The 25,060-nt window shown below is 37.9% G+C and overlaps 1 protein-coding gene across 2 annotated transcripts in view; it reads right to left on the bottom strand.

The window, feature by feature from the left end:
- Nucleotides 1-1,407: 1,407 nt before the first annotated feature.
- Nucleotides 1,408-25,060, bottom strand: part of NUP205 (nucleoporin 205) — an 80,534-nt gene continuing 56,881 nt past the window's right edge. Inside the window, exons 31-43 of one of the 2 annotated variants that reach the window (NM_001130931.2) lie at nucleotides 21,965-22,113; nucleotides 20,828-21,019; nucleotides 19,483-19,604; nucleotides 17,811-17,949; nucleotides 16,205-16,331; nucleotides 11,934-12,010; nucleotides 9,622-9,750; nucleotides 9,277-9,403; nucleotides 5,853-6,019; nucleotides 4,162-4,285; nucleotides 3,580-3,708; nucleotides 2,928-3,001; nucleotides 1,408-2,365 (exon numbers count right to left, since the gene is read on the bottom strand). In NM_001130931.2, the coding sequence (NP_001124403.1) occupies nucleotides 2,213-2,365; nucleotides 2,928-3,001; nucleotides 3,580-3,708; nucleotides 4,162-4,285; nucleotides 5,853-6,019; nucleotides 9,277-9,403; nucleotides 9,622-9,750; nucleotides 11,934-12,010; nucleotides 16,205-16,331; nucleotides 17,811-17,949; nucleotides 19,483-19,604; nucleotides 20,828-21,019; nucleotides 21,965-22,113 (1,709 nt within the window). In that variant the 3' untranslated portion in view covers nucleotides 1,408-2,212. The other variant, XM_024990699.2, reaches the window with a different exon arrangement.

Raw genomic sequence — 25,060 nt, 5'->3', positions numbered from 1 at the left:
AGTCTCGAGTTTGATCCCTGGGTGGGGAAGAAATGACAACCTGCTCCAGTGTTCTTGCCTGGGAAATCCCATGAACAGAAGACCCTGGCAGTCCATGGGGTCTGTAAAGAGTCAAACGCAACTTACTGATTAAACAACCACAGTTTATCAAAACTAAAACCCTAGTAACTAGGAAGAATGTACTCACCTCTTTTTGATTTTCTAAGTCCAGCAAACTAACACAGTAAAAGCAACACATTAAGATCCTATATTTATTTAGTATTGTTGAGGAATGGGCTGCGCTGATAGCTCAGTTGGTAAAGAATCTGCCTGCATTGCAGGAGAACCCAGTTCAATTGCTGTAGGGGAGATCCCCCGGAGAAGGGATAGGCTACCCACTCCAGTATTCTTGGGCTTCCCTTGTGGCTCAGCTGGTAAACAATTGAATAGATGATCTATGCTCCAAAAAATGATTGAGGAATAGGTGACCTATGCTCCAAATGCTTTAAAAAACAAAAAACAACCATCTAAAATCTTTTTCAATCTCCTTTAAGGCTTTGCTGAAGAGCACAGGAAACATCCACATCCACCAGCCTCTCCCCCAGTGCCCCAGGGAACAATGCTGAGTCAGGTGTGCACCCTGTTAGCCTCCCCCTGTTATATTTATTACACAAACAGCATTTCTTGTCAGCCTTCAAAGCAATATACAGTGCAGCTGCAGTTCTTCCAGCTTCTCTTTTCCACACACTTCTCCACTGCCCTAACTTCTGATCCCCATTCTGCTGTTAATTTTGGAAGAAATGGTGGCAAAACAAAATAATGCTCAGTAAATCCCAAATCTTAACTATCCCAAACTAGCTCTCTGTCCTATGGAAGGCTTCACATATCAGAGGGTTATAAAATGCTTTGATTCTGTGCCTCAGGCTCTTTCCTGATATTTCTGTGTTCATGCCTGTGTGCAACATGATAAAGCTTACCATATGCCTGATTAGTGGAGCAACAGTCAGGCTTACTGGAGAAGGAAATGGCAACCCATTCCAGTATTCTTGCCTAGAGAATCCTGTGGACACAGCAACCTGGTGGGATGTTGTCCATAGGGTCGCACAGAGTTGGAAACAACTGAAGCGACTTAGCATGCATGCATGCACTGGAAAAGGAAATAGCAACCCACTCCAGTGTTCTTGCCTGGAGAATCCCAGGGACAGAGGAGCCTGGTGGGCTGTCGTCTATGGGGTTGCACAGAGTCAGACATGACTGAAGCAACTTAGCAGCAGCAGCAGTCAGGCTTACTATGTCTTGGACCAGTTACTTATTTATTCACATCTCTCTAAAAATGCTCTTTATTAACAGGATGCTTTGCAGTTAAAGATTGATGTTTGTCAGTGTTAGGCAATAGATTAATTTCAAAATATAACAATGACAAAGTCTTTTTTAAATGCCTAAAATGTCATGGACATTTTATTAAGAAAAAAAATTATAGAATTAAGTATTAATTTTCTGCCACTACTTGAGGGTCAAGACTCTTTCCCCTCTCAGCAGTCTCTTCTATATACTGGGCTGAAATAATTGGTGACTGGAAAGTGGGCCATGGACTTTCGGATGATGTAGTCACATGCACATAAATACTACCAAGCAAGAAATAAGAATGCTAACAGAGGTCACCCTATTAACTATGTGTAAAATACAGGTAGATGATTAATTTGAAAAATTCCATAATTATTTTAGGGAATAAATGCAAGTGATTATTTCATCATTTACATGCAGGAAAGAAAAAAATACCTTTAGAAAAGGGATGCCTTGACTTTGAGACATTTCTGTAACACACTGTATTAAGTATACTTTTCTATTAAAAAAGCACTATCATAAAACGTGTAATACAGCTACAAAGGAAGAAAAAATAGACGTTTTTCAGGCTATGCCTTTAATCTGGCATTCAGAATAATACCCCTGGGAAAAACCAGCACTGGGGAAGGACTGTTTGTTGAATTCCTGATAATGCTGACCATTTTCGAGATAAAATTTCAAGAGACTGACCACGTGTTTGTTTTTTTAAAAAGTTTTTTTTTTTAAACTAGTGAGCACGGCACCAGGCAAAGAAGTTTACAGAAAAGAAGTCCATATATAAAGAAAGAAATAGCAAAATATCTTCTGGTCATAATTTAGAAGGAAACTATAAAAAGGAGACAGTTTTCCCCAATTTGTCTCTTCCTCAGAAGAGTATAAGCACAGGCTCTCAGTTCCGTGATATCCTCAGCAGGCCTCGGATGCGTCTGACGAGAGCTTGTATGAAACTATAGCGAGATCGCACTTTTGAATACAATCCTTCAATGTCCAGAAGTTTCTTCTGTAGTGATTCTCCAAAAGCGCTGATAGCGTCAGCCAGAAGCTAGAGATAACACAGGTGACATTTCATGATCAAGAAGTCTCAAATATTCCTTTTATTCTTTGTCTTCCTATTTAAAATACCTTTGAATTTTTGTAATGTGATCCTTTCTCAGATGCCAAATTAACTCAACATTCACATTTTCCACCCTGAAGTTTATTGGTATAATAGTAACATTTTTCCTTCTTGTTTAAGTACATACAGTTTTAGAATTGCTTTGAATTGCAGTTAACTGTTGATATATGGAGTTTCCAGACCATAACGCCTATTAATTACTGAACTCTTAACTACTTTCTAGGCACTACCCTGGCATCTCACACATGAAGGCCTCATTTAATTCTGACAAAACACTTCAAGGTTGAATTATCATTTCCATTTCTGAGCTGAGGAAATGGAGGCTCAGAGGCTAAGAAAGTTGCTCTGAGTCACAGAGCCATTAGGTTGCTATCCCAGAATTCAAATCAGGTCTTTGCATGCAACTGTGAAAACTATTATCTTACTCACATACCAGGCTTTCCCTTTGTACTTGCAAAAAAAGAACAAGAGTATGAGCACAGAACGTTACCTGGTCTATATCATGCTGGCTCACTGTAGTTAGCCCACTTCTAAAATCCAGATTGCTTTCCGAAGCGAAGGAATCTAGAGATAAAAGACACAGTCAAACTAGGTTTGCAGCTGTGTCTCCTCCACAGAAGAGAAGAACCCAATGACAGTGAACCACAGTGTCTGTGACCAGCATGGGTCAAAGCTGAGGACTCTCTTTTAGCTTTCAGTAAATGGAAGCCCCTAGGAAGCATTTCGACGTTCCAAGACAGGGTTCTCAAGCTTTCCTTCTGGTTCCTGCCACTTAAGGGATCCAATACATGCTCATTAGTCACAAAAGATCCCTTTTAGCAATGAGCAGTGTGGCCAAGGCTGACCCATTTCCACTCCTCTGGACCAGAGGACTCTGGACCTGTGTCAGCCACGAGAGAAGCTGAGGAGCAACTGAAGACAGCCTCTAAGATGCTCTTGTGCTCTGCACAATTTCCCATGGACAGGAGGGAAATACAAAAACTAGCTATGCCAAGTAACTAAGTAGTTACCTAGTACATGCTTTGTAACCAGAACAGTCAAAAGTCGGTTGAGTATAACTAGATTTTCAAGGTGCTAAAATGTGTAGGCTCCGTGGTTCTGTAGTGAATCCGTGGTTCACTAATTTTCAGAATACAGTTTACCTTGTAGCCTTCTGCTTTTAAATAAGGACCTGGAGGCAAATAAGGAATCCTGAGAATCGGTGGGTGTGCAGTGTAACAAGTAGTACTCCAGATGGCGCCAGAGAATAAACAGGCAGGTCTCTATGATGACTACAGCGGAGAGGCCAGATTCAAGGAAAACAATCTCATCACATGACTTTACAAACCAGTTTCTGAGACTGCACCATTCAGTGATGTACCCACAGCTTCAGTCTAACAAGCTGGTTGTAAGGTCTCTCCAGAAAGCAGCAAGCTGTGCTGAGAGGAAGGAGATCAGGCCCTGGGGTGCAGTGCTAGCAGAGCCTTCAGTGTCCTTATCTCCTGTCTAGACACGAAGTATCTGCATATATTATGAGTATTACTAGTTATTCTAAAGAGTAAGAAAAATTTTTCCATTTAGAAATATGTCAGGCATTTAACTAGAAAACAATAATAGTAATTATGTCCCTTTCCATTTGGTTCTGATACCCAAATAATGTGAGAATAAGAGTTCCTACATTTGAAGATTCCCTTAGAGGTCACCCTTCAAGCACCCTGCAGTCTCGATGACTGCATTAAGGATACAAGAACAAAGGGAAAGCAGTTTAGCTCGATTGTTGATCAGCTTCACCAAACGCCGTCTTGCTAGAACATATTTCTGGGCAGTGGAGATTTTATCAACACCAGCAGGCATCACTGACTGACACAACTTAAAAAAAAAAATCAAACACAGTATTAAGAATGACACATATTGTAAAAAAAATTTAATGAAAATCTATTATAAGCAGTCATTTGTGATAAGTACTGTGAAAAACATTCAAGTGGATTTAAACATCCTTGACAAGAGTTTAGCATCTAGTTAGGAAGCTAGTAATTTAAAAAACAAGAGCCAAAGAAGCAGTTGAATTCATAAATGAATGTTCATCTGTGGCTTTTTGAAAAAGTCCAGTCCCTCAAATAGATGTTTCCAATCTGTTGATGGGCCAACCAACCCTGAATTTCCTGTCAAATTAAAACAAAACGAAACAGTGCATTTTCAGGCAGTAAATGCCACACTGCCGTGGAGAATATCTGTAACACCCGTCAGGTATCTTCTGAAGAAACTACAAATGAGACTTGTAGAGTGTAACAAATGTACGATCATAAGCCAGAAACTCCCCTGGTCCCTCTCCCATCTGGCATACCTGCAAGCACAACAGGTCAATTTAACTGCAGACCCTGGGTGTGGCGCCAGGCGTGCTGCGGGGGTCTGGGGAAGTGCCACGTGCTCTACTGTGACACTGTAGCTCCTGCGAGTGCCAGCGTCACCCGTAAGCCACACACGAAGGGGAAGGGCTGCTGGAGGTAAACCACTCAACTTCGGAGATCACCTGAGCCCACTCAGTAACACCTGCCCCCACCTGTACTTGCTGGTTGTGTGGCTCTGAGTAAACCCTCTCTCAGTGCCTCAGTTTCCTCATCTCAGAAAGAGGAGGAGCAACAATATCTGCCTCATGTATTCAGGTGGCACGTAGAGCTCAGGGCTGGGCACATCATGAACTCTGATGTTCCCTAGAGTTATCAGAAGGATGCAACGAGGGAGTGGGCTCTGACTAGTCCAGAGGGCGACATGCTATAATTTGGAAAAGCTGGTGTGAGCCAGGAATGGCAAAGTGGATCAATAACCAGGCTGCCACACAGGCCGCCAGGAGGCCTCAGTACTGGCCGCAGGGCGTTCTACAGTTCAGCTGTGCCAAGTGGAAAGAAGGTGGGCTGCTTAGGGCGCAAGCTCAGTAACGCAGCCTCTGCAGTTACAGCAAGTGCCAGGGAATGGTTCTGGGTCATTGAGAGAAGGGGTCAAGTCTGACAGGCCATTCCATTTGTCTGAAAAATTCACTTAACAGATACTGAAGTTGTGGGAGGGACAGAGACATCTTACCTAAGGAGATCACTTCTAACTGAAAAAGCATCTGCAATAGAAACCTAAGTTTCTCAGCACAGATGTTTATAGTATAAATTACCAAACTCTTTATTCAAAGGCCAACTGCCTTTCTACTGAGAAAAGCAGGTGGTTTTCTTGAACAGGTGCAACTTTCAGTCACTCAGTCAAGTTTCTACACTTATGAAGTGTGGTACTTAGGTGAGGGACTCTTCTTCAAGCCACCACAGAAGAGTCATTGGAGTTCCTTTTGTCTCACTGTATGCATCATCTTATCAGTCTGACACTGGTCCCCTGCCTTATCAGGTAAAGCACTGGTTTCTCAGACGTCTCCATTGCCCATTATTAAGATTCATACCTCTTTTATCTCATCTGGGGGAAGCTGCTCGACGTTCTGTAGCTTGTTGACACTCCGTCGATGACTGTCGTAATAGCTGAAGAAATCATTAGCGCTCTGTCTCAGCAGGTAAACGATAATGCCCAAACCAGGCAGGTGCCAGTATGGAACCACTGGCACTTGGGTATCTAATGGAGTTGATAAGAAAAAAAAACCAATGTTCTACCTACAGCCATTTTATATGAATTTCAAATGACCTGTTTTTTTAAAAAAAGGAAAGCCCAGGAATTTAAAGGCATGTAAACTATTATTAAAAACAATCCAGGACTACTTTTAAACACCACTAACAGCTCAAAGGTGTGGTTAAGAGCTACTGTAATGAGGTAGGTACATAAGGCTAGAGCCTTGAGACAATAAGTAAGTCTGGCTGATGGACACTGAGAAAGCTTACCCTTTACTGGGTGAAGACCTCTTTGAGAACTCTATGGAAGCTATATGCCTATACACCCATCTCTCTACCAGCCCACCACCCCGTATGCACAGATACAGCTTACAGTTTCCTGACCCCAGGTGAGTAAGTCCTGCTTCACCCTATGGCTTTACTTATATGAATTCATTTCCAGTCTGCATCTTTCTGGTTGCTGAGTTCCCAGCTCAAAATCATTCTTCCAAACAGACAAGTAGAATACTAACTCATAGCTAAAAAACAGATAACAGAATTTTTAAAGTTTAATTCTTCCACCACAATAGTTCCATTTGGCTAGCAAAACAAAACGATCTGCCTTTTACGTGACCACTTTCTGAAGAAGGTGGAAAGGAACAATGTGATGCTGGAAAAACTGTCTGTAGAGGGAAGAGAAGCTAGAGAGCAGTAGCGTTATTCTAGACATGGTCTGTGTGGTACAAATAAAGCAATTTCCTCTTGCAACGAAGGGATTTCTTTGAGAAACACCTTAGTAATTTCAAGTTTAATTTGAGACAAACTTTGTTTAATGGCCCCAACTGCCATGAATACTGAGGGAGAGATCTATACGTGCTTCCTTCACTGCCATCTCCCTGAACTTTGCTCCAAAGTCGGATCTCACAGACCTTCACATGGAGGGAAAAAGAAGAGTCCTCTGTCAACGGATTTTGCCTAGACTCATCTGATTTGCCAGGTCTCCTTTCCCAGTCTTCAGTGAGGATGTGACAATCTTTATGACACAGGTCATCACAGAAAGCCTTCTCCTAGTGAAATTAGGTATGCTGGTCCCCGGATAACATTTGTGAGACCTCGACTTGATAGGAAACTATCCACAAATACGATGGTCTAATGCTGAGCGTATTTCAAATTTCTTCAGGAATTCTTATACAATAATTTGCTCCAGTCTAGAAAATATTCAGAGGCACCAGACTTAGACATCAGATGAGGATGGCTCATGAGATATTTAATTACAGAAATAGATTCTGCGGGAAAGAGAATGAGGTCAAGGAAATAGAAGTGCTACAGGAAAGGGTTCCTTGATCACAAGGAACAGTAAATATACTAGAGGATAACAACAATACAAGAGCAATAATAAAAATAATAATAGCTAACACTGACGTGCTGTCAGGCACTGTTCTAAAGCACTTTATACTTATTAACACATTTAATCCTTACAATAATACACTAGAGGAGACCTTGTTATTACTTCTACTTTATAGACAAAGAAACTGAGTCACAAAGAGCTAGGTCATTTTTCTTAAGTCACCTGTAGAACTGGGATTCAAATCCAGGCAGTTCATCATCAGGCTGTGCTCTTAACCCTAGGTTAACCACTAGGTTAAACTGTATCTCTGTAACTATTCTAGAACCTACTGAATATCTACCCATTTATATGCTTAGAATTGGCAGAAAAGAATATGCTTATTAGTCCTTAAAAAAATCTGAAGAAAAATAAATCCAAATTTATGTGGTCAATTGATTTCTGACAAAATGTATCAAAGTAATCAAACAAAAAGATAAATCTTTTCAGCAAATGGTACTAGATCTGGACACAGGCTCATCACTAGTCATCAAGGAAATGCAAATTAAAACCATAATGAGATATCACAACACACCATGTCCAACAGCTGAAACTTAAAAAGACCAACAAACCAAGCACTGGCAAGGATGTGGATCAACCAGAACTCTTTACATGGCTGGTGGAAATACAAAATTATTCTCATTCTGTAAAACAGAATGGCAGCATCTTACTTAGTTAAACGTATCACACAAGCCAGCAATTGCATTCCTAGGCATCTGATCAAGGGGTATGAAAACATATGTCCACATTAAGATCTATATCCAAATATTCATAGCAGCATTATTCACAACAGTGAAACATCTAGAAATAACCCAAATGTCTATCAACTAGTGGATAGATAAATGCATATGGAATACCAGCCAGAAATAAAAAGAACAAAATAGTAATACACACACATGAGTGGATTTCAAAAACACTGAGCTAAATGAAAGATGTCAAAACACAAAAAAGACTACATGTTGTATGATTCTATTTATATGAAATTCTGGAAAAGGCAAAATAATAGACACCTTGACCAAAGGGTCAAAGGAAACAATCAAATGCAAAGGGACAAGAAGAAACGTCAAAGGATGAGGGAATTATTCTATATTTTAGCTGTGGTAGTAGTTCCATACTGTATAAAATTACAAAAATTACTCAAACAGTCCACCTAAGATGGGTGAACTCTGTTGTATTTAAATAATACTTCAATAAAATTCTCTTAATTCCATTACCTAGGACATTTATAACAGAGTAAGACAAACCCTAAAATGATTCTCAGAAATCTCAGATAGAATGTTTCTTGAAATTACCACCAGTCCATCACAATACAACCACCAAGATCCAAAAGGGCTTTTGGCCTTTGAGTGTCCCATGGAAAATGGCTTTAACCAATCCATAATCCTGCCTTAGACTCCTAACCTTCCCTACTGGGTCATTTGGAAATCATAGGCTACATGAGCCTACTAAGTATCTAAATTTTACTGTGCTATGGTATGGCACATACCATACATTGGTATCATACAAAATCCAATTGAGATACTAAAAATTCAGTTTAACATGATTTAACATATAAACTATCTGCAATATTTTCACACTTCTCACCTAGCTAGCTTAGTCTCCAATCCCAGACTCTATGGGGTCTCACACACTATATAAAACTATCCTCTCCCCACATGGCTCTTCCAGATTCATTCTCAGAAAATCTTAAATTTCTCTATTCTTTCAAGCTCTCCAGCTGTATCCACAGGTCTGACAACAGTAACTCCTTATAACTTCTTCTTAAAGAAGTCGATTTAAAAATTCCCCATTCATTACTGGTTAAAAAAAAAAAAAAAGGTGCACCTTACTGGAGCCAACTAGAGGTTCTCATAATCCTAGCAACTTAATTCCTCAAATACAGAAAGAAAGAAGCAGCTCACCTTGGCGGGGCCCATCTCTGTTAACGGTTTCCGAAAGGCTAGGGGTGAACAGACACACAGCATGCTGGAAGGTAGGGGAACTCTGTAACATGAGTGATTGGCAATATTCCATGACATTGGCACAAATCTACAAAGCGAGAACAGCAGTAACAAAAATATCAGCTCCCCAAATGCCTCATCTCATGGAAATCCAGATGTGAAGGAGAAAAAAATTAAGATCAATTTGTAAAATTACAACAAAGTTACAAATCAATTTAAAAATTATCCACATGTACTGTTTTTCTCAAATATTTCCAGAAACGTTAAAACCTTAAAGAATAGTTACATAACTGTCACTCCTCTTACCTGCTGCACAGCCAGTTCGATCTCATCTTTCCTGCTCACTCTATCTCCCTCCACATTATCATCTTGACATTTAAACTGACGCAGTTTGTCGGAGCCACCAAAGCGACTTAGTAGTCCTAAGCACTGGCGCTGAGGAAGGAAAAGACAAAAAATGAACAAAAGTTCACATCTAGCTGGATATGTTTAAAGTCAGTGACCTTTCTTGAGGGAGATAAAGAAAAAACTCAGCTCAGTGGAGAGTTAAATCCTCCTTAATGTTTCTGATTTCTGATTTCCAACTATGTCAACTATAAGTTAATAATACTAAAATTCATCTTTTTGCAAATGTATTTACTTGGCAGACAACTCATTAAAAGAATATTATTTTTTTTTAGCAGTTAACACTCACTAAAGTCTAAGTGTTTGCCCCCAATTTTTTGTATCATACCAAATAATTCCTTAGTAGACACCCATTAAATAAACACCAATCAATAAACACTGAGAAGCAAAATGAGATGGTGAACAGAAGCAGATCCGTGATCATTTTGTCTACTAAGGCTCAAATTTAAAGGCTCTGACTCCTGTGGCTTCTTCTGGAGATGTCATCAAGGAGTTGGGAACACAGAGGTGACCTTGGCAGATAAAATACAAAGGTCATTTGTTTGACATGTTGGTACTTTTCACCTGAGAATACAATCGTTCCTACAGTTCTCAGCAGGAAAGGACAAGCTTTGCAAAACTGCAATATGTCCAAAATCAGAGAAGTGGGTTCCAATTGCAGGCACATGACTTTTTGCTATTTGTCCTGGGACTAGTTACTTAACTTCTTCAAGCCTCTGTGCTCACATTTCTAGAGTGATAATAGCAATTTTCACCTTGGAAGTTATTGTTTGGATTACCCGAGACACTGAATTATATTTAAAGTGCTTAGTATAGTGTTCTGCGCACAGGATGTGCTCAGTCGCTCAGTCGTGTCTGACTCTTATGACCCCATGGACTGTAGCCCACCAGGATCCCCCATCCATGGGATTCTCCAGGCAAGAATACTGGAGTGGGTTGCCATTCCTTCTCCACCGCACATACTAAGTGCACAATAAAAATGTGTTTAAACACTGGTATTACATATACACACACACCTATATACACATATATACCTACATGTTATATAATATCTACTTTAAACTCATGTTGGAGTAAGTTTGGATAAGGCAAAACAGACTAAGGAAACTGTAATATAAATTTATTTTGTCAAAACAGCTGTATCTATTTTGACAACTTACAACTGGCTGTTTGCTATGCTGACAGATAAAACAGATGCAGCAACACATTTCCAGAGGCCACCTTATGAAAGATGCATCAAAAATATTTTTTCATCCCCACCAATTAAAAACATTAGAAGACTGAGGAAAAAAAAAAAATCCAGAGTATTTTGGTCTGGTTACAGACAACACAAGCCCTTCTGGAGTGCTATCTGACAGTGACTCAAAATGTACTACTTACAGACCCTGGGTCCCAGAGATAACAGTAATATTACATAAAAATGTATACACTAAAAAGCTGATGGCAGCATTTTTCTTTTGGAAACTTGAAAAACAGTTCATGAAAAGAGGAATGGTTATGACAATTACTGTATAAAAACAATGGAATATAAATTCTACTATATAAATATAATTCTTCTGAGGCCCCCAAAAGTGAAGATGTCTAGATCAAAGCAGGCCAGGAGGCTCCCAGAAGGACTGTGATAAAATACTGAATTAATAAGCTATCTACTATGTTTGAATATATTGAAAGGAGATTACACAACTGGAAGAGAGTTTGAGAATAAATCAGAAGTACAAAAACCAAGCAAATAAAAAAAAACAACATTTACTCACTCTAAGGAAAACATAATGTTTAGAAAAGTAACACATGGTCCATCCATGGCTTATTTATAAATGACATTTACACAGTAATAACAATATAACACTAAATGTTAATCTAATCAAAATTATGATATGATTTGTTGAGTTGGGGGTGGGGGCATGTTATAAGAGATACACATATCATATGGAAGAATAGGAGTAAAGAGATCAAAATTCTTATCCTCTTTGATGGAAGGTTGATAGATGATTCTTAAAATTGGAAAATTAAATAGTAGCAACATAAGCAAATTATTTAGAGATATGAAAGATTCAATTAAAACCATTGCTGGGTTTACCCAAATTAAGGAAGCTATAAAAGGATCAGAGAGGATTGTTGTATTTTATTATAAGTTTTACTACTGCTCTTTAAAGATGTAAGAATCAAAATTTTTTTTAATTTAGAAAATAAAAAAGAAGTAAAGAATCAGCTACCTGGAATCTTCCAATATGTCCCTGTAGCTCCATTAGTGATCCTTCATTTACATCAACATCAAGTTCACTTAGTATACCTATAAAATTTAGAATGTTTTTAAATGTAGTTTTGTAATTGACAAAATATAGACATTAAAAAACTAGGAAGAGTAGTTTTACTCTTTCACATTCTTTAATGCATGAATAGACACAGACTCTGCCATGAAGGAGGTTTGAGAAATACCTTACAACTTTACAGATTGTTAACTGAACCACCACACGTTCAGTCATATGCAAAATAAATCTAGATTGGATCAGTGATTCAAAAGTGCATTTTAAAAAGTCTTTTGAAAAAAACCTATTTTTTATTTATAAATATAAAACAAAATTTTCTAAACTCCACAGTTAATTACTTTCTCATGAAACAGTTCAGAATATACAAAACACTAAGAATGAAATGCATTCCTTTTTTTTTTTTAATTCTTCTATACATCATTTGATTTTTTTCCTTTTCCCTTAAGCAAAGTATAACTTACACATACAGAAAAAAGCTTCCATTCAATTTTTCAGTTTGGGCCCACTACAAAATCCCTAAATTAAGCTGATCAACCTTTTATAGTACCATGGATTTCCTTTATTTCTACTGAGCCCTCCAAGTAAACCCATGGGCCATTATTCCCATTGGTTTATTTCTTTGTTCCATTACTGCAGCCATACAGAGAACCCAGGTGACCCTGTCCTAGCCACCCTAACTTTCTATGTGTTTTCACAATCCTTTTAACCCATTTCTTACTTCCAAGCATACTCTTCATAGCACATAACCCAGAACCTTATCCTTTGTTCCTCGTAATGACAAGCTCTCCTTTTTAGATTTCCAAGCCCGTCACAGACCTACAGAGGACACTCGCATATCTGGCAGGTGCTGTCACGTTACCTCACCTGCACTCCACTGCTCCACCAGATCCAGTCCCTTCCCATCCTCCACCTCCACTTGGAGTCTGCTCCCAAATCACTATATTTAATTATTTTCTAACATTACTCTGCCATAGAGGATTTTTCCTCACTATTTGAAAATGTGTTCAGGTCTCCCTTGTATGCCAAAACAAAGCAAAATCAAGCAAAAACCTCATTAATATCAAATTCTTGAAATATTTTTTCTACATTTGCTGCTTCTGATTCTTATGCCATCCTTTTCCATTTTAACCTCTTGAGAGTCAGAGTTTGCACTTAACACTTTGGCTTTTTCCTGTTTCTCCTTAACCTTTCTTATCTTTTCAACCTGCCTTGCTCTTCCCCAGTTCTTTCATTCCTCCTGCTGACTCTATTTAAAGACAAGCAATTTTTAGATTCTTTTTTTTTTTTACTGCACCACGCGGTGTGCAGAACTTCCCCAACCAGGGATCAAACCCGTGTCTCTGCAGTGGAAACACAGTTTTAACCCCTGGACCACTGGGGAAGTCCAATTCTCAGATTCTTAAGACTTCTGCTACAAAGCATCTCAGTACTGTGGACCATATGTATCCCCTCAACTCTAAAACACTTTACAGAATATCCATGGGTCACAGATAAAAAATTAACCTCCTAAGTACTTGAGAAGGTACAACGTATCTGGTACTGGGCTAGCATTTTAAACAAAAACATAGGATGAAATTGTAGGATAATACAAAACCATGCATGTAGCCAAGGGCTAAACTGGGAGTAGGGTAACAGGAACATAAATTCTTTTCAAAAATGATTTCAAAACATTAGGAGGTACTTGGCATTATCTTTTAAAATTATTTTAAAGAGTATATACCAAGTCTACCAGCTCAAATATACAAAAATGTATATGTAAATACATACATACAAAGTTATTAAATGCCACACTATTTGAAAATTTTAAAAAGACTGGAAACAGTCAACATGTCATAGAGGCTTGGATAAATACCTCAGAACTGGAAAACTATTCTGCCAATTAAGGAATGAGGTGGGAACTATATATGCTGATGAAAAAAGTTCACCAAGACATAATGGGCACAGGGGGCGAGTTATAGAGCAGTGTGTCTAGTATGATTTCATTTTGTAGGGAGGAAAAAATTTTTACACCACATACAGAGAAACCACCACAAAAATAAAGTATAAATTGATAATCGGTTCTTTTCAGGAAACAGGGATTGCTATGTCAGAGTGCTTTTACTCTATTTTATTTGTTTGAATTTATCATGAGCATGTTAAAATACGTTGAGCTTTTCTGAATGTAATTTTAATATGGTGACAGGGTCAAATGGGCTTTTCTGAATGTAATTTTAATATGGTGACAGGGTCAAATGCAAAATTCAGAATGTTTCAAGTATTTTTAAAAACCAATGAAAGGAAATTCATCAAAAAAATCACCTTGCCAGAGTATCTGATAAAAGGCTCATGGCTTCTGGATTAAGATGGCAGAATGAAGTAGAATCACAGAATGTCCCTTCTACAACCAACCTACGAATAAATGAAATTCACCAAAAAAAGGAAAGGCGCCACCGTATACCACAAATACTGAAGAATGGTGGTGGTTAAGGGAAAAAAAAAGATTGAAAAAATTCCAGGGGAATAAGTAACATGATTCATCACATGACCCTCATCCCAGCCCTCAGAAGCAGTACGGAGGAAAGAGGGTAAGCCAACAAACTCTTGCAATTTACAAAGAAGCATATTAGACTGATGATGTAAATTAAGTAATCAGGAGAAATCCAAGTAAAAGCCATTAGGAAGAGAACCACTATACAGCACTATGGGACCACAGTAAAGGCAAGTAGGCTGGCCTGTCTTGGCATCATTCAAGGCCACCGGAATGAACTGGGGAAATGACCATAATAAGCACACAGGACTAAAACACGACAAGGTGAGGTAGAGTTGACCCTGGGATCTCCTCAGAATGAGCACAGGCTCTGAGTACCTTAATAAACACTGCACTCAACCCTGCCAAACTCTTCCGCCCAACATAAAGGGTTCAGGCACAGAGGAATGTCCAGAGAGGAAAAAATCTTGGGGTCATTGCGGCAGAATCAGGGGTTGGCCTCAGACTTCTCCACAGCAACGTAAAAATGGAGGCAGAATAGCTGAGTAGTTAAGCACACAGGCTCAGAAGCCACGGCTCCTGGAAAGCCCTACAGCATTATCCGTGTGACTTGGGACAAGCGAACCTCTCTGTGCCTCAGTTTCCTGACCTGTAAAAGCTGGATAATAAAGGTTCTAACTCTCAAGACTGTTGTGATGATTATATCAATTAACATGCTAAGTGTCTAAAACACTACCCAGCATATATATGCTTAAAAATGAGTTATTGTCATTAATATTAGGCCATGCTGTCATTCAAGAATAAGGCAATCTTCAGATGCTCGTAAATATTAAAGAATTCAAGGAATATTATATATTTTTTCTTGGGGAAGAGGACCTCAATACAAGTTAAAAATTCCAAGAGATAAATCAAAAGAAAGAACTCAGAAATGGTGAAGTTGTAAGAGGAAAAAAAAAACAACTGGTGCATTTCTATGAATCCAGTTAAATATACAAGTAAAATTAAATAGCTGAAGGTATTATGGTTCCAGAACTGAATGAAAATTATATTTACTTCACAAAGTAAAACTATAAATAAACATAACGTGAGGGGGGAAGAAGCATAAAATAACTCACACTTAATCTTTCACATGGAGTTAGTTGATTCTGTCTAAAATTCATACGTAGTAAAACAAATTTTTTTAATGACCAAATTATCTTACTGAGTTATCATAATCTTTTCTTAATCATAGCAATCTTTTAAGAACTAACATCTCTTGTAGGAACTAACATCTCTTGTACACCTGTATTAAAGGAAAGTCTGTCTAGAATTCATCAATGTCTTCAGTTTCTCTTCAACTAGTTTTTCATCTGTAAAGTTTATGTAAAATTAAATAGCTGCTTTCTAAAACTGCATGCAAAAGGCATCCCATTTTCATATATTATCTCTATATGTCTGTTTCTTTCCACCATGCCCCCTCACCCACCAATACACACATACACATCGGACACTGGCTAAAAAGCTACTTACTGAAAGTTAACATTTGGCAATTTCTAGATAATGGGATTTGAGCGTTAATTACTTTAACTTTCTGAATTTTTTATACTGACCATAAACCATTTTTACAAACATATGACTTCACAAAAGGTAGTTAACCTTGTTAGTTCCAATCTCAAATAAGTCATATATAGCTGCAAAGTAATAACAACCTCATTCTACTAAGTGTATGTCTATAAAGCCATTGTTTAAAAATTCAACATAATCAACTCACCAGGAAGTGCTGCTTTACTTATGATTCCCGTCAGCAGAGCCAATTCCTGCAAAGACCCTGCACTAATGTCCTGACAGCGCAGAATTGCTTGTATGGTATCTGAATGAGAGATGAGAAACTGCAACACCTACCAAAGAAAAAGAGAGGGAAAGGAAAAAACAGAGGTGGAAGAGTAGAAAAGTATATTATAAATTTATATCCATCGGTTTAATAACACTGACGCAATAATTTAATGTAATGAAGAATATTAGATAAACAGTTGTCCTTTGTATTTACATAGTTTATTTCTTCAAGAAGCCAACATTCGTAAGAAAGCTCAAGATAAGGATTATTTCCAAGTTTAGAAATTTAATACACTTAAGAGCTATTGCAGAAGAGTATAAAATAAATTGGAATGACTGCATAAAAACCATTATCTGACCCGTACTTTATTTTAAAATTTTTGTCTAAATGGATCTAGAACATGAATTTAAAATGAATGTGTATAAAAACGACTTTCTGAATTCAAGCTGGCTCTATGAAAGTCTGACTAGTGTGATACGGGAACAATCACATAAAAGCTTTTGTCTAACTCTCCTTTTGATATGGTGAAAATAAAGGCGATACAAACCTTGACCTCCAAACTCTGCCCTTCCAGCTTAGCGTTTAACAGTGTCCCATAACAGAGGACTCTACTCTTTTTCACACCCAAACATCTTCTCAACTATATTACAGATGCCTCAAAGGCAGGGACTACACCACAACAGGTTGAACATTTGAATCTCTCAGGAATTGTGCCCCTTTATTTTTTCAATATAGATTCCTGGCCTCAGCCCATCATTGCTGGACATGCAACTCAGTAATCTGTATTTTTTAAAGAAGCTATTCGGGTAATTATGCTATGCTCAGGTTAAGTCTGGTCTTATTTCACATCTACTAAAAAATATTAATCTCAATAAAGTAGAAGGCAGAGTCTTTGCATGTTAAAGAACTAATTCAAAGGCCACATATGAAAGGGATAGAATGTCACCAAGACCAATGCTGTATAAAATCAGGTGCCGCACTAGAAACAGCAGCATTCTATCTTGGTGAGGCAAGCCTAAAGACTGATGGCAGGGAAAGCAGATAAAATCACCATAAATTATTAGGACACAGTTTCTGAGAGTATCATAAGAACAGAGCAATACAATAAAAAATGGCAGATTCATGAATGATAAGCCTAATTAACTAGCGAAAGGCTAAATTGTATATTACATTATTAAAGAAATAAAGAAACATATTTTTGAAGATTTCCCTGGAAAGCACTGAAAATAATATCACAACTAAATGTAGCGATACCATCTATCTTTTGTATTTTCTCTAAGGCCTAATAAAGTGTACAGCATTCACTAATAAATACGCGGTTAAATTACATTTTAGAAATCAGTTTATTTCTATCACAGTAACTGCTTCCTTCTATAAAACAACTGATTTAGATCCCTTGCTTCCCATCTCACTATTCTATTAATTAGCTGAAGTTCAGAGCAAAGTACATGGGCCTAAGGAAATCTATGTGAGCTGTCCATCTTCTGCATTTGTAAAATAAAGGTTTTGTACCTGATGATTTCTGCACTAAGGTTCCTCTTACCTGCCCTGCTGCCTGCAAGTGCTGAGCCATGCTGGACGTAAGGATGACCTGGCACAAGCGAAGGGCTGGAAGGAGAATCTGGCGGTATCGGTCTCCTGGAGTAGGGATGAACACTGGGGGGTCTCTCATGCCAAACACGCTTGATTCACACCCAGTCGACAAGGAGACAGCAACAGTCCAAGAGTTACGGCACATCCCAACAGTCCCTGACCACCCCCACGGCAAATAACCACAGGCGACTGATTAAGATGCGACGCTACTAACGAGGACTCTGTATCCCACATGTACAGTGAAGACAGTTATGTGAATCTTGAAAAAAATCTTAGTAAAGAAGACAAAATTCCCCAAACGTACTTATTCTACTCTAAATGTTCCCTTAAGCCATAGAGAAACAGAAACAAAAGTTGCTTTCTCCAAATTTCCCTCATGTACACAAAGCCAAAAAGGAATCTACATTGTCTATTATATAAAATAAAACAAGATTTTAAAACCTAAAATGAGGTTGTAAAATAACTTAACCTTTAAGTTTAGGTCTCAGAACCACTGTATTAATAAACTATTTGCTTACTGTGAATATTTTATTTAAATTTTTGGACCAAATAAAATGATTGCCTGTTGAGAAGGGAATGAAAGCAGAATATGGAAATAAAAAGAGATAACAGAAAGGCTTTCCAAAGATGGGCAATAATAACACATCATGAAGGGAGGAATATAAATAACTTAATCCCCTTCACCTAAGTTGAAAGTAAAAACTCGCATGTTTAAAACTTCAGAAAGTGATGTTAATTTTTCTCAAAGTAAAATATGTCTATAGCTAAACCTGAAAAACTCAAAACATGCAATTTGGCAATGGATCTTTTGAAGCAAATTACTAAAACTGAAATAATGTTATTTGATAGTAGGCAGGTAGGCTACATATAGGCTTAACAATGTCAGAGCCACGTAGACAAAAAAGAAAAACATCCACATTCAAACTCAACTGAGAAATCTGCTAGTTTGGAACTTAAAATAATTTCGTTTGAAGCTTTCAAATTAGCAAGCAGTTGGCAAAATGTTAAAATGAGAAAAACATAAAATATTACTCAAGTCATCAAGAAAAGAAAATCCACCACAAATTATAATTTCATTACAGGACTTTAAAAGACAGTATAATGGAAAATATGTACTTGCACTAAACAGAACAATCAAGTTTGGAAAAGTAACATCTACTAACAAAATGCTCTCCCATCTTCCTCTTATATCACTGCTCTAAAATAAAAAGCACTCGCCTCCCAGGCGGTGCTAGTGGTAAAGAAGCTGCCTGTCAGGAATGTAAGATACACATGTTCAATCCTTGGGTCAGGAATATCCCCTGGAGGAGTGCATGGAAACCCACTCCAGTATTCTTGCCTGGGGAATCCCATGGACAGAGGAGCCTGGGGGCTATAGCCTATGGCGTCACAAAGAGTCAGACACGACTGAGCACGCAGAAATGTCTCTACTCACTTTTACCCTGACTAGCAACTTTCATTTATTAGCATCAAATGGCAGGGGGGGTATGACCAAACAAAACCATCAAGATGAGAGTACTGCTCAAACAGAATTATAAAGGGCAAAATTATGTTTGAAAATCTTTTTCCTTAATAAACCTTTACTGGTAATTTAAAAAAAGCCAAATGATACAGACACTTACCCCTGTGGGTCCATTTCTGGGCGCATGTCATAGACTTGGCACTGTGCCAGCCTCACAATCACGCCAGACCTCAGCAGCTCTAAAGCACCCTGCTGAATCTTGGCCACTCTTGTGAGAAATGCCTAAGAAGTTACAGAACAAAATTCATCAGTACAGAGATCGCAGTCACGGGTCTCATTTAAAAACGAGGCTTTCTCATAGCACATTTCTTCTTTAAGTTGAAGTATAGTTGATTTACAATGTTGTTTTTATTTAATTCTTGGCCACACCCTGAGGCATGTGGGATCTTAGTTCCCCGCACCCCCTGCACTAGAAGGGAAACTCTTAACCACTGGACCACCCCACCATAGCACATTTCTAATCTGTAATCATTGGTGACTAGCTAGGAAGGGGCACATTATACCTCTATGGCTTCCCTTGTGGCTCAGCTAGTAAAGAATCTGCCTGCAATGCAGGAGACCTGGGTTCGATCCCTGGGTTGGGAAGATCCCCTGGAGAAGGGAAAGGCTACCCACTCCAGTATTCTGGCCTGGAGAATTCTATGGACTGTATAGTCCACGGGGTTACGAACAGTTGAGCATGAACAAGCGACTTTCACTTTCACCACAGAATCTTCATGAGGAATAAACGGTACAGCATATCTGAAGTGCCACACAGGCCTTGCATGGGTTACGCATTCAAGTAAAATCATCACATGGGCTTATGCAGGGCAGGAAAGACTGTTTTGCTCACAGCTATATCTCTACTACCTCACGTAATACCTGGCATGTAACAGATATTTAACAAATAACTGTTGAATAAATGAAGGAGGGAGGGAAAACAGAATTAATGAAGAATCTAAGATTTTAGTGCTTCTCTTATTGTGACATTCATGGTATTTTTAAGCAGGAGGAAACAGAAATTAAAACAAGATTTGGAGGAAAGGAAATTAAATATATATACTAGAGTGAAAAATCCTGTGCTTAAAGTAGAGCCAGCACATCTACAGTGGAACTTCCTCAGGCAACCGGCACAGGCTGACTTTCTTCGGGAAGGTCATGCATGCTCACTCTCCTCCTCAGGGAGCACTGAGTGTCACACGGATCTGGCATCACCAGCAACAGGAGTGAGTGAGCAGCAGTCTCAGCACCCAGCCAGCCTTCATAGGACCGTTTCAGCTCAGCTCCGCACGCTCAGAAGATGCATTCCTAGCACATGTACCCAAATTTAAAACTCCTCAGAAATGATTATGGCAGGTATGATAAAAATATTAGAAACATAGGCCATGTTCATTTTCTTTAATATAGCTTTAACCTCAACAGGAAATGACCTGTTGATCTAACCTCAAGTGAACACAAAGCCTTACCATTTTGGATTCATAAGTATATAGGGCTTTTAAAAGGGGAGGCTGTGGAGTGAGTAAGCTCTGCAAAGTACGGTCATCTTCTACCAAGCTGTCCACAAGCACCTTCAGATAGCCACTGTTAGACAGATACAGGAGCCACTGCTGCTGCTTATCCACGGAGACAATTCGATCAAGGAGAGCCAGCGCCAGCATCTGAAGGAAGAAAAAATCAAAGTCCAAAATGTGGAGATGGCTACCAAGTCAACAACAGTAACTCCCTTTACCTGGAAATGTTTAGAAGTTTTCTTAGAAGGAGAACTGTTGCATGCAATACAACTCTCTCCTTTTTTTTTTTGAGAAGTTGAAAGCTATGTATCCAGAATCTTGATGTATTAAGAAAAGGAAAATGTTCAGGGTAAAGCTACATTTCTGAAACAAAACCTAACACATTAAAATAATAGCATTAAACATATTTTAACAGAATCTAAACATTACTTGTTGGAGGAAAGGAGGAAATTGATTTTTAAAAATAGCATTTTCCCCAATGAAGTGTTACATGCTCATTATAGAAAACACAGAAAACAAACAAACAAACAAAAAAATATATGGAAAATACACTAACTGATAAAGACCACTTTGGCCTATTTCTTCCCAGATACTATGTTTTTAACATAATTAAGAGCACACTACATGATTCAAATGCTATGTGATTTTCCACCAGTAGGAAATTATCTTCTCAATATATTATCACCAGTATGACATAATATTTTAAAGATACATAAATGTAAATACTTCTCAAAAAAGAAGAACAAGATATATTCAATATAAAAGCTATTTATCCCCATTCTCTTATTCAAGGATCTTTATTAACCAGCACCTCTGCTGTTTCTACCAGTATAAGGCAAATCTCAAAATTAGCAAAAAGATTATTCTGAGGGCCCAGTCTGAACTAATAGGGATTACTAATATAAGTGAATGAAACATATGAATAAACAAAATATAAATTTCAAATTAGAGTAAATAAGAAAATTCACTAAAATATATTACAGAAAATAATTCCTAGTATATAACATCCATTTGAAAAGCTGATCCAACTTATGCCTTAATACGAAGTCAAAATATCTGTCCAAGTACAATACTGAGCAGGAATTACTGTACCCTTCCAATCTCATGACCATCACAAGCATCTCGACAGACCACTTCCATGAGGGCGGCACCATAGCTCTCGATGATGGCTATGTTTTCTCGCTGTAATTTACTAAACACATCTTCAGGGGCAGTCAGCCTTTCCCACATGGTTTTCTTGGCTAAAGGGTTACAAAAGAAGACATATAAAACACTCCAGCAAAAAAATAGCTTGCTAACTGAATAATTACACCTTATACATTTCCATTAATGCCTGCGCACAAAGGCCCATCAACCAATGAGTCTGGGCAGGTAAATTTCAAGAATACAATGCATTATTCCATGCATATACACTAAGATAACAATGGCATTAGGAAAAGGAGAAACTATCCTTAAAGAAATCAAAATGAATCAGAGGCTCCAGGAGAACCAATTCCTGTATTTATTCTGCTAATTGATCTGGTTTTATCTTTTATTGAGATCTATGAGAATTTGGCTACAAAGGATCAGGTACAAAGTAGACAAAGATCTGCTTCCAAAAAGCAGATATTTTATTCTTTTATACTTTTTAATTGAAATACTTACTAAAAAGGAAAATGTATACTCATTATGAAGACAACTTAAATTTAATTCAAGGTACAATGATAATTAAAGATAGTATTATAAACTTTACATAGATTTCTGAAAATCTTTTAGAAAAAAGTTTCATAAATATACTATATAAAGCAATATAGCTGAAACTAACTTATGATTTTCCCCAACTAGGATAATGGCATCAGTTTTCAAACTGAGGAAAAATTCTTAAGACAGGGTGCTCAGAATGGAGAATAAAACAAAGCAGACATAATCATGAAAAATAATGCCACAATGTGGTCTATATTTCACTATAAAGTCTGCAGCAGGCAAATCTTCAGAGTTTTAATATTTTTTCCCTAAAATATTTTCACCACTACTTTAGTTTTATTTTAGTCATATTTCATGTCCAATAGTGTCAAAGGAGGGTATGAGATTATAAATCTTCTCAATCATGTCACTTCCTTAGGTCATCTGGTCCCATCTACTTTTCTATTTCACCTCCTTCCATTCTCCACCTCCATACTACCACCACACTAGCCATTCTGTCCCTCAAACTCAGCACTTACTTCAGTCTCAGGATCTTTGCACCAACTGTTCTCCATATTCTTCCCTAGATTGTAGCTTGGCTACCCCAGCCTCTATTCAATATCACTTCCCCAAATACACCCAATACTCCCTCCTCCCCCATCCCCCACACAACATATCACAGTACTATTTTATTTTCTCCACAGTACTTATTTGCTAGATTTACTAAAATAACGTTATTTGAGGGGGAGATGGATTTCCATGCTTATTCCCTGTCTCCCCACATTGACCACATCAAACACAAGCTTATTAACAATGGGATTGTGTCTTGTCTACTTAGCACACAAGTAGAAGCTCAAATACTAATCATTGACTGATCGACAGATTAAAGGAAAGTTTAGAAACTCTGCTCCAGGGAGGCCACCAGATGCCCTCGGGGGGAGTTCCATGGTGAAAGGGTTCTCAGGAGCCTAGTCTGAGGAGATACGGCTTCTCCTGTTCTACACACAGAACTGCCACAAAATTATGTGAGTTGAGAATTTGGGCAAGTCTGAAAGCCACCGCTTTACAGGTTTAATGCTTTTTAGCCATGAATTCCTTAGTTCAAACATTATGATTGAAATGAGGGTAAAGAGATGCTGGCATATCACTCTAGAGATTCTTCCTCAAAACCCCTGAGGAACCCATGCAAGAACCTTGGGGCCTCATAGTGAAATCTGAAAAACAAGGGATTACAGAAGATCAGTTAAGTATCAAGAAATATTTGATTTCAAACTGTGAACAGATCTCAGAGTTCCAATATTGACAGCACTACCTAGAAATAAGAAAAATCTAATTCTTTCTTTAAAACGGGTAACAGACTTGTGGTTGCCAAGGAGGAGGGACGGAGTGGGAATCTGAGATTAGTAGATGCCAACTATTATATATAGAATGGATAACAACAAGTCCTACTGTATAACCCAGAGAATTATATTCAATATCTTGTGATAAATCATAATGGAAAACAGTTTTTAAAAGAAGCCCTTTCTTTAAAATCTTCATTTTTTAAGAAGATAAATTAATTCATTAGAAGTCACCAAAATGATTTCTTCTACTCAATCTGTCCCTTCTTCCAACATACCATATAAATCACTGCCACACATACTTTCCTAAACTACGAACTTATCAAGTTACTCAAAAATGTTAAATGTCTATTGCTTCATTCTACTAGCTCTAACACTATACTTTCATTTCCAAGGTCATTAATAATACAGTCCCATCATCTCAAATTGGCTTAATTTGCTATCAACCCTCTCCCCTGCTTATGGCCTGATTCTTTACTCCCTCCTAGTCTGGGCCTCACTGAAAAGCCCCCCATTTATTCTTATGTAAATGCAACCTGACCAGAAAAGTCCAGCAAAATCCTTCATTTCCTTTCTCCTTTTAAATCCTATAAAACTTGTAATTTATAATTGGGGTTGGCAAACTAAGGCTGGTGGGCGAAATGTGATCTCCCACCTGTTTTTGTAAATAAAATTTCAATGTAACATAGCATATGTCTCTGGCTGCTTTTGCACTATAATGGCAGAGTTAAGGAGTTGCAGCAGAGAGCACATGGCTTGCAAAGCCTAAAATTGTTACTATCTGGCCCTTTACAGAAAAAGTTTGCAGGCATCCACTCTATATCATCCAATTTAAAGCTTATTGTTAAGCCTTAAACTTATATATATAAGCACATATACTTAAACATATATATAAGCACATATACTGCCATTTCTACTAGGATATAAGATTTTATGAAAGCAAGAACCCAATTCATGCTTTCTGGAACAACTTAAAATAATAAACCACCAAATGATTACTAATTTTTGTTTGTATTGTGAAAACTAGAAATAAGCTAAGGGTCTAAAAATGGGTAGGGCATTTGCTAAATATCCATAAGTGGCAAAATCCATAGAGGCATTAAAATGTTATTAAACGAGAGGGGAAAAGCTCATAATATACTAAGTAGAAAGAAAAAGGAAGATACAAATAAATCAATACAAAAAG

This window comes from Bos taurus, chromosome 4 (genome assembly GCF_002263795.3).
Source record: "Bos taurus isolate L1 Dominette 01449 registration number 42190680 breed Hereford chromosome 4, ARS-UCD2.0, whole genome shotgun sequence".
In the NCBI taxonomy this organism is placed as follows: domain Eukaryota; kingdom Metazoa; phylum Chordata; class Mammalia; order Artiodactyla; family Bovidae; genus Bos; species Bos taurus.
This window is presented reverse-complemented; position numbering and strand designations above follow the sequence as displayed.